The sequence below is a fragment of the Vicia villosa genome, linkage group LG2 (genome assembly GCF_029867415.1).
Source record: "Vicia villosa cultivar HV-30 ecotype Madison, WI linkage group LG2, Vvil1.0, whole genome shotgun sequence".
Taxonomy (NCBI): domain Eukaryota; kingdom Viridiplantae; phylum Streptophyta; class Magnoliopsida; order Fabales; family Fabaceae; genus Vicia; species Vicia villosa.
Window position 1 is genome coordinate 153,625,413 of NC_081181.1, and position 10,169 is coordinate 153,635,581.

A 10,169-nucleotide genomic window follows, 5' to 3' on the forward strand; every position below is an offset into this window, starting at 1 on the left:
ACCATGTCGCAATCGGTATCCACCGGTGAGGACTAGGATAATAGGAGCGTACTTAGTAGAGCACTAGATGTTCCTGAGTATCCCGGTCGGGTGAGGGGTAAAGGTCATAGTGTGGCTCCAACCTCTTTCTATAAGCATCCTAGGAGAAGAAATCCTACCAGTGAAGAAGTGATGCAAAAATTGTAGGATTTACAAGCACAAGTCTCTGATTTTGCAGCACGACGAGTCTGTTGCATCACTAAAAGAGGTACATTTAAAGTGTTAATTATATGTCAGATTTGACGACAGGTGCTATTCGTGAAATTAATATGGATGAATCTATTTTTGGTTTTGAATTCAAAGAACAAGTTGCATTAGAGGACATGGAAGAGATTTTTAAGCATGAACAATTAGGCGTCAGTAATATTCACTCATACATCCGGTAATCCGATGAATATATTATTTAATTAGTTGAACAATTTATTTACACATTTCAATGAAAATAGTCTAATGTTTATTATGTTTTTATTTAAGGTTGTTGTATGACAAAATGATGCGCGGGACTGAATTGTCAAACAGATTCCATTTCGTGTCTTCCTCCCATGTCAGCGGAGCGACAATTGATAGAGAACCGGATTCAGTTAGACAGTGCTTAGTCGAGAGATTCATGGCCACCGACAATACAGAAAGCTTGTATCTTTGGGTGTATAATACTCGACCAATAGGGTTAGTTTTTCATTCTTGGTTCATCTAATCTTTGTTTCTTTTGCGTAGCAAATTTTTATATAAACTTTTGTTTTAATTTATAGAGCACACTGGTTGTTGCTTGCTATCGATCCTATAAAAGAAGTGGTCTATTATCTGAATTCGGTAGATGGTGAGTGGACTAATTATCCGGATATGAAGTCAATGATTGATAGGTAAGTGAGATCGTTCTAAATATTCGTGTATATTTATATATTTAATTATTTGTGAGATTGATCTAAATATATGTTTTTATTTTGTTAGATCAATATAAGTATTCCGAAGTCAAAGAGACGCACAGGTATCACGGACTAAATCAAACAACATTACTTGAATCAAAGTGCAGGTACATTAATTTTCACAATTTTGCTTATAATAGTTATGCTACTTGATAAAACAAGACAACAATAAAATCTTATTTGTTTTTCTATGTAGTGTCCGCAACAGCGAAACAGTACAGATTGCGGATACTTTGTTTTGAGGTTTTTGAAAGAAATCCTTCAAATGAATCAATTACAGATTCCAATCACGGTATGGATTTATAACTTAGGATAATTTCTTATAATTTATTACATTTAACTAAATCATGCATATTATGTTTTTGTTATGTAGTACTTTGATGAATTCTATTCTGCTTCTTACACGAGACTTAAGTTGGAAGAAATCAAAGAGGAATTGTGTCAATTTTATATTCAGCAAAGATTCATATAGGTATGAATACATTATTGTGTGAAAAGTGTTATGAATACATTATTGTGTGACGGATTTTGATAATGACTTTGTGTTGGAGCCTTTAATTGTGTTTGAGCAAAGTTAGTTTAATTGACCGTGTTGTTCTGTTCATACTTTGCAGGACCAGGACCGTCCGCTCGTCGGATTTTCAGAATTTCGGGATTATTCTGATTTAGTTACGTTAGAGATGATTTAGTTATATGTATCTGTTGCAAACATATGTGAATTGAATTATAATGGTGTATATATTTTATTTTGGATTATAATGGTATTATAGTGGTATATAATGTCCAACATACGGGTTTTTTTTTAAATAATGGTATATATATATATATATATATATATATATATATATATATATATATATATATATATATATATATATATATAAGGCTTGAATTACAGGTTTAGGGATTATTTCTAAAAATATTACAGGTTGAAAATAAAAATAAATTACAGGTCGAACTGGGAGGCTTAAATTACAGGTTGCACTTTAAAATATTGCGTTTAGCAACGACAACGCTTTTAAAAGCGCTCTTAAAGACCTACCTAAGATGAAAAAAGAAAGCATAAAAGCTGGAAAAAACGCTGCTAAAGGATTCTTTAGAAAGCGCTGCTAAAGACCCACTTACGAAAGCGCTTTTTAAAGGAAAGCGTTGCCTTAGGCCTATATATGAAAGCCAAGAAAAAGTGCTGCCTTAGGCCTACCTACGCAGCGCTTTTGCCTAAACAAAAAGCGCTGCTAAAACCTATAGCAGCGCCACCTACGACAGCGCTTTTAGGAGCTTTTAAAGCCCAAAAAAAGCGCTTTCGTAGGTCTTTTTGGCATAGTGTAATCAAGGTGATGATTCTTTGATTCTCTCAATCTTAATGATACAACTCTACCATAAATCTAAATAAAGACAATAATTATAATGTGATTGTTACAATTATCTCATAATGCTTACTAAAGATAGTGGTGATTAAGACACATTAATTTTAACACTCTTCTTTAATATGTTGCTCTTTAACTCTCATTGCTTCTCTAAGTTGCTGAAATCTTCTTCTTGGTAGTGCTTTAGTAAAAATACCTGCAAGCTGCTCTTAATGAAATCTTCCTCTAGCTAAAATCTCCGGCATATGATGGTGAAGCATGGTCGAGCAAAGCCTGGACAGCTACCCTACCTGGTCGGGCGCTAGCTCTGCCACTGTGCATCAAAGATAATGCTAAAACATATATGTCACATGAGTGTGTATTAACATCATTTAAGTATAATTGATGGAAAGAAGTAACTTGGAGCAAGTTAGTCAAATTAAAGGACCAGTATAAATTTCTTTTTGATAAAGAGACTAAAATGAACTAAGACAAAAAAAATAAGGGCCCTCAAAGATATCTAACCTTATTATTGTAAGCAAATGGTATTTAATAGCGAAGGAATATGAAAATATTTATTTTCAATCTAGCAAATGCCAAAATAATAGATATTAATAATATGGTATATATATATTTTAACATTGTTGATACATATTATTGTTGATACATATTGAAATTGATATTTATCATTACAAGAAAATTCAGACAAGATTAAAAAAAAAATAGAATGAAATAAAAACAAGCAAGCATCTCAAATAGCCACGCTATGGAGAACAACAGTTTCAATGGTAAGTCCAGGTCCGAATCCAAACAACACACCCCAGTCAAGCCCTTCTCCAGTAGTCTTAAGTCCATCTTTAGCTGATTTCTTACGCATCTCATCTAAGATGAACAACACACATGCACTTGACATGTTACCATATTCACTTAGTATTTCTCTTGTGGCCCTCATCTTTTCAGGTTTTAACCCTAACTTTTGCTCAACTTGGTCTAGAATTGCAGGTCCACCAGGATGAGCAATCCAAAAGATTGAGTTATAATCATCAATGTTTAAAGGTTGGAATGCCTCAACCAGTGCTTTGTTGATGTTCTTTGAAACAATCCCGGGAACATCTTTAAGAAGATGAAATGTTAGTCCAGCTTCACGAAGATGACCATCGATCGCACCTTCACTGTCTGGAGCAATTGTTTGTGCAGTCCAAACCATCTCAAAGATAGGCTTCTCGATTTCTGGTACAGGGTCAGAACCAACAATGAGTGCAGTGTTAGAACACAGATTTGTGTTGAAAAGATTATGCGCAGCAATAAGAGTTGGGAGAGAGTAAGGTAATAGAGAAAAGTCTCAAAGCTTCTATTAACAAGTGTAACCAGTTTATTTACATAATGTTGGCTATTTATAAGTGACACACACACACCTGCCAGCTAGGATAACTAACCAATAGTAGCTTAACTAAAACAAAGAAAACTATACAGTTTTGAATTAATCTCAACACTTCCCCTTAATTCATAACTGTTTAGCACTTATAACACCAAGCTTGTTTCTCAAGAACTCAAATCTGTCAAGCTTTAGAGCCTTTGTGAAACCATCTGCTAGCTGCACTTCAGTTGGACAATACTGCACTTCAACCATCCCATTATTTACTTGTTCTCTAATGAAATGGAATCTTGTATCAATGTGTTTACTCCTGCCATGTGAGATTGGATTCTTCGTAAGACTAATAGCCGACTTGTTGTCAATTCTGAGTATGAGAGGCTTCATCACTTCACACCTTAACTCCTTCATTACTGAATTCAGCCACATTGCTTGACATGTTGCAAATGTCCCTGCAATATACTCTGCTTCACAGGATGAGAGTGCAGTCACCTGTTGCTTCTTGGTACACCATGATATGCTAACCTCATTGAACTTGAAGACATAGCCAGAAGTGCTCCTTCTATCTATGATGTCTCCACACCAATCACTATCCGAGTACCCAATTAGTTCATCCCTTTCACTTTTGTTTCCACTTGGGAACAACAAGCCAAACTCCTTTGTGCCTTTTATGTACCTAAGTATCCTTTTAGCAGCCATCAAGTGAGTTTTTCTTGGATCCTGCATGAATTTGCTAATCACACTGACTGAGTAGCATATATCGGGTCTGCTATTGCACAGGTATCTTAGTGAACCAACTATTTGTCTAAACAGTGTTGGATCCACTCTCTCTTCATCACTGCACTCATCAATCTTTGAGTTTGTCTCTGATGGATTTGAGGTTGAGTTGCACTTACTCATTTCAAACTTCTCAAGTAACTCACCAATGTACTTCTGCTGGTGCATCAGTAATCCTGTCTTTGTCTTCATAAATTCCATACCAAGGAAGAATGAGAGTTCACCCAAGTCAGTCATCTCAAATTCAGACTTCAGTTTGTTTTTCACTTTCTCAATGTTTGCTATTTTGCTTCCAGTGATTAGAAGGTCATCCACATATAGGCAGATTATCATGACTTCTTCTTCTTTTGCATTTTTCACATATACACCAAATTCTACTGTGCACTTTGTAAAACCTATTTGAGTTAGGAACTGGTCAATCCTTCTGTTCCAGGCTCGAGGGGCCTGTTTTAAGCCATACAGGGCCTTATGAAGTCTATACACCATTTTCTCCTTGCCTTGTATTTCAAACCCAGGGGGCTGTGACACAAACACAACCTCTTCAAGTGGACCATTTAAGAAGGCTGATTTGACATCTAGATGATGAAGTGACCATCTTCTTTTACAAGCTAGGGCCACTACTAATCTCACAGTTTCAAGCCTCGCAACAGGGGCAAACACCTCATTATAATCTATACCATGTTTTTGCAAGAAGCCTCTAGCTACCAACCTGGCCTTGTGTTTTGAAATTGTTCCATCAGGATTTAATTTCAACTTAAACACCCACTTTACATCTATTTTCTTTTTCTTGTCTGGCAAGTTAACTAGCTCCCATGTGTGATTCTTCTCAATTGAATTGAGCTCATCCACCATGGCCTTCTTCCAAGCATCTATCTTCAATGCTTCTTCATAATTGATAGGTTCAGAGTCAGCTAATAATGCAAAGTGAATAATATCACCTTCATCATTTACTGCATTATCTGAAATTACTTCACAGTCATTCAACCTCCTTGGAGCATGTCTGATTCTTTCAGGTCTCATAGTACCTTCTACCTCTACATGTTCATTTTCATTATTCAGTTCCACTTCTTCATTTTCTGAATCACCTGTATCATCGTTGTCCACTTCTTCATTTTCTGATTCATCACTTGAGTCAGGATAAATGCAATTTTGTTGGTTTTCTCCACTGTACACTGGTTCCTCTTCCCATCTCCACTTTTCAGCTTCATTCACAATCACATCTCTACTGACATGTACCTTTCCAGTTGCAGGGTTATAGAGCTTATAGGCACCTGTGGGGTGATAGCCTATAAGTATCATGATTTCACTTTTATCTTCAAGTTTGCTTCTTCTAGCATCTGGTACATGCTTATAGCACAGGGATCCAAAAACTTTGAAATGCTTCACACTGGGTTTTCTTCCACACCAAGCTTCCTCTGGTACTTTCAATTTCAGCTTCTTTGTAGGACATTTGTTTAGGATGTAAGCAGCTGTAGTTACTGCTTCCCCCCAAAATTTATGTGGTAGATTCTTTTGCTTGATCATACTCCTTGCCATGTTCAGTAAAGTTCTGTTCCTCCTTTCAGCTAATCCATTATGCTGAGGTGTATATGGTGCTGTTACTTCATGCATAATTCCCTGATTGGTGCAGAAAGCTTCAAATTCTTTTGAGGTGTATTCCCCTCCTCCATCAGTTCTTAAGATCTTAATAGACTTGTCACTTTCTTTTTCTATTAAGACTTTGAACTTTCTGAATACCTCTAAAGCCTCACTCTTTAGCTTAATTGTATACAGCCATATCATCCTTGTGAATTCATCAACAAATGTGATAAAGTATCTGCTTCCCCCTAATGAAAACACTTCAAATGGTCCACAGATGTCTGAGTGGACTACTTGCAGTGCCACATTAGCTCTCTTTGGTGCTTCAGGTACAAATGGACCTCTACTTTGCTTACTCTTAACACACACTTCACAGATGGTTTTTCTGACATTCAGTCTTGGCAGGCCATACACCAGTTCTTTAGAATTCAATTCACTAAGACTTCTAAAGTTTAAGTGGCCATACCTTTTGTGCCATAATTCTTCAGCATTTTCACTTACTGCAGCTGACAGACACATCATGTTTTCACTTGATATGTTGCACCTATATGTTCTATTCTTTGACATGTTTGATTTGAGCACCAAGTTCTTCCTTGAATCAAACAGCTTCAGAGAATTACCATCCATGGTTACTGAGAATCCCTTCTCCACTAGTTGACCAATGCTCATGAGATTACACTTCATCTCAGGAACATACATCACATCCTCAATAATGACTCTCTTGCCATTATTTCCTTTAATCACTATATTTCCACTGCCTTCTGCCTCAAGGCAATTGTTGTTAGCAAGTTTGATACTTGTCTTCTTGCTTGTATCAAACTTTGTCAGCCATTCTCTATGTGAGGTCATATGGTTTGAACAACCTGAATCAAGAAACCACTCCTCATTCTTAATTCTTTCATCACTGGTTGTGGCCATCAGCAGCACTGTACCAGATTCATCTCCATGGGCCAAATTTGCTTCTTCAACTGATTCCTTTTTGAACCAACATTCATCAGCAAAATGTCCATGCTTCTCACAGTTGAAGCACTTCACCTTGCTTTTGTCAAAGTCCTTCTTCTTGTTCTGATTTCTGCCAAAGCCTCCTCCTTTTGAAGATTCAGCTTTGTCCTCACCCTTGTTCTTTCCACTCTTGGACCAGCTTGGCTTGCCTTTTCCTTTTCTTCTGAAATCCTTCTGATTTCCTTCTTTCTTGCAGGTCTGAACTTGAAGGGCTTGTTGAATTGATCTCTCAGAACTTCTATCAAACACCAGGAGTTCATGTGCTTCTAGTGAATTTTGCAATTCTTCGATCTTCATTGTTTTCACATCCTTTGCTTCTTGGATAGCTACAACTATGAAATCGAACTTTTGACTCAAAGATCTCAGTACCTTTTCTACTACCATTTGATCTGTAATATTTTCCCCACAGGTTTTCATTTGGTTTACAATGGCAATTAGCTTCGAGAAGTAGTCACTTACTTTTTGATCTTCCTCCATCTGCATCATCTCATACTTTCTTCTGTAGGATTGCAGCTTCACTTGTTTCACCTTTTCTCCACCATTGTAATAGCTTTCTAAGATGTCCCACGCTTCTTTGGATCTTGTTGCTTTTGATATCTTCTCGAAGTGTTGATTATCGACATTCTGCTGGATGTAAAACAAGGCTTTACAGTCTTTTTTCTTGGCTTCTTTGAATGCATTTCTCTGTGCATCGGTTGGATTTACCACCAAATCCTCGTAGCCACTCTGCACAATATCACTCACTTCTTGTGCTCCAAACAGAGATCTCATCAGTGCACTCCATCGATCCCAGTTCTTGCTATCAAGAACCAAAATATTTGATCCAAGACCGTTGCTATTCATCTTTTCTGACCATAAGCTATCACTTCACAGTATCCTTGATATCGAAACCAGGCTCTAGATGCCAATTGTTAGAACACAGATTTGTGTTGAAAAGATTATGCGCAGCAATAAGAGTTGGGAGAGAGTAAGGTAATAGAGAAAAGTCTCAAAGCTTCTATTAACAAGTGTAACCAGTTTATTTACATAATGTTGGCTATTTATAAGTGACACACACACACCTGCCAGCTAGGATAACTAACCAATAGTAGCTTAACTAAAACAAAGAAAACTATACAGTTTTGAATTAATCTCAACATGCAGCAGCTCCATCTCCGAATAAAGCTTGTCCAACTAGACTGTCCAAGTGAGTATCACTAGGACCACGGAATGTAACTGCAGTGACTTCTGAACAAACAACCAACACTCTAGCGCCTTTGTTGTTCTCAGCCAAGTCCTTAGCCAAACGGAGCACCGTGCCACCAGCAAAGCACCCTTGTTGGTACATCATGTACCTCTTCACATATGGACGAAGACCTAAGAGTTTGGTAAGTTGGTAATCAGCACCAGGCATGTCCACTCCACTTGTGGTGCAAAAGATTAAGTGAGTAATCTTGGATTTTGGTTGACCCCATTCTTTTATAGCCTTCACAGCAGCCTCCTTCCCAAGTCTAGGGACCTCTACCACCACCATGTCTTGCCTAGCATCCAATGAAGGTGCCATATATTCACAAAGACTAGGATTTTCTTTCAAAATCTCTTCAGTTAGATACATGTATCTTCTCTTAATCATAGATTTATCACCTGAAATAGTTATAAAGAAATGACATTAGTACAAAAGTTTTGAGCAACCAACCACATAATGATATGGCTTTTAGTGCAAATAATTTGTATCAATATCACAGGCAGCTTCTAGAAAAAAGTACTTACACATGCGTTGGAATTTCTCTTTGAGAACAGTTTTGTGCTCACTGTTAGTGATCTTAAAGTAAAAATCAGGATATGTGCTTTGTTCAACACAGTTAGCCGGATTAGCAGTGCCAATCGCCAAGATAGTTGCAGGTCCTTCTGCCCTCTGTGCCTTGCGAATTTCAGACACACTAACCATCTTGATGTTTTTGGTAGCAGAAGAACTCAGTCGGTTTACAGAAGTAACAGTAGAAAAGGAAAGGGTTGAAAGAGAGTTGTGGTTGAAAGATGCATGGGGTGAGATGGTTTTATATGAGAAGAGAAGAGTGAATATTGAAGGGTAGGTAGCTGAAAACATCACGTGGATCACTCAAACACTTGTAACATTTTCATACTTCATTTTTTTAATCTAATATTCAAACACAACTTGCTGTTAAAAGTTAATAATACTATGTACGTATGAGTTTGGTAGGAATTATCTTGCTTATAGTCTCTACCATCTTGTTTATTGTTTTTTATTCAACAATAATTGTCTTGTTTTTAATTATATAATGGTCAACAATGGCTATGTTATTATTTGTAAGTTAAATAGTTGAATCAAGCATGAAGGAGAAAGAGTCATGAAGATTAAGTTCTGAGACCAAAAAATTGAATATTTGGGTAGATGAATTTCTAATGGTCAACTGTTTGAGTCATGGCCACCAACCCACAGACCAAACAAAAACATGGTTACAAGTTTAGTTAGTTTATGTTAATATATAGTTAATTATATTTATTTATATATTAATTAAATTTTGGATTTTATAGATTTTTCTGATCAAGTTGTTAATTTTTAATTTATGTGTACATTTTTAGAAATATATTAATGCAAAATGGGGGTGTGATATAACTAAATTATAAAGTTCGGTAGTAATAAACAAGTTTTTAAGTTTGTTAAGAAGTTGAATAAGTTCTGTCAAATACAAGGGTATGAAAAATAATTGTTTTTAAATAATTTTAAAGTATTCACCTATTACAAAATGAAGTTTTTTAAAAGGCTTAAACATAATAACACGTATTTAACTGCTAAACAAATACAAATAATACATTGGAAAGTCAATAAATCATATTCAACTCAAGGTTTTTTTTGCCGTCGCAATGGTATAATAATGGTGTGATTAGGCGGTAGAGACGTTTACGAAGTCTAAGATTCTCAAGGGTTTGTTTGTTGAAAAATGCTTTGTTAATGATTTGTAAATATGTAGTTCATTAGTTGTCAATTTCGTTTTGACTGAGCTTTTAGGCTTAAGTTTTATTCTCTTAACTTAGTTTATATTTTATATTTTCCTCATAATTAATATAGTTACTTTTAAATTTCATAATCATGATTCTATTAGTCCATTTAATTATTTAGTTATATTTTTA

The 10,169-nt window shown here is 35.9% G+C and overlaps 1 protein-coding gene and 1 long non-coding RNA gene across 2 annotated transcripts; one reads left to right on the forward strand and one right to left on the reverse strand.

Annotated features, from left to right (window-relative positions):
• The first annotated feature begins 531 nt into the window (after window positions 1-531).
• On the forward strand, window positions 532-1,697 carry LOC131647110 (uncharacterized). Its single transcript, XR_009297741.1, has 6 exons — window positions 532-705; window positions 789-899; window positions 988-1,069; window positions 1,159-1,254; window positions 1,336-1,434; window positions 1,577-1,697. It is a non-coding gene; the product is annotated as an uncharacterized LOC131647110 (long non-coding RNA).
• Window positions 1,698-2,915: 1,218 nt separating this feature from the next.
• On the reverse strand, window positions 2,916-9,138 carry LOC131652547 (chalcone synthase 6-like). Its single transcript, XM_058922427.1, has 3 exons — window positions 8,787-9,138; window positions 8,176-8,660; window positions 2,916-3,566 (listed from the first exon to the last, which is right to left on the reverse strand). Exons 1-3 carry the CDS (start codon window positions 9,121-9,123, stop codon window positions 3,060-3,062), a joined length of 1,329 nt encoding a protein of 442 aa, XP_058778410.1. The 5' UTR covers window positions 9,124-9,138; the 3' UTR covers window positions 2,916-3,059.
• Window positions 9,139-10,169: the final 1,031 nt, after the last annotated feature.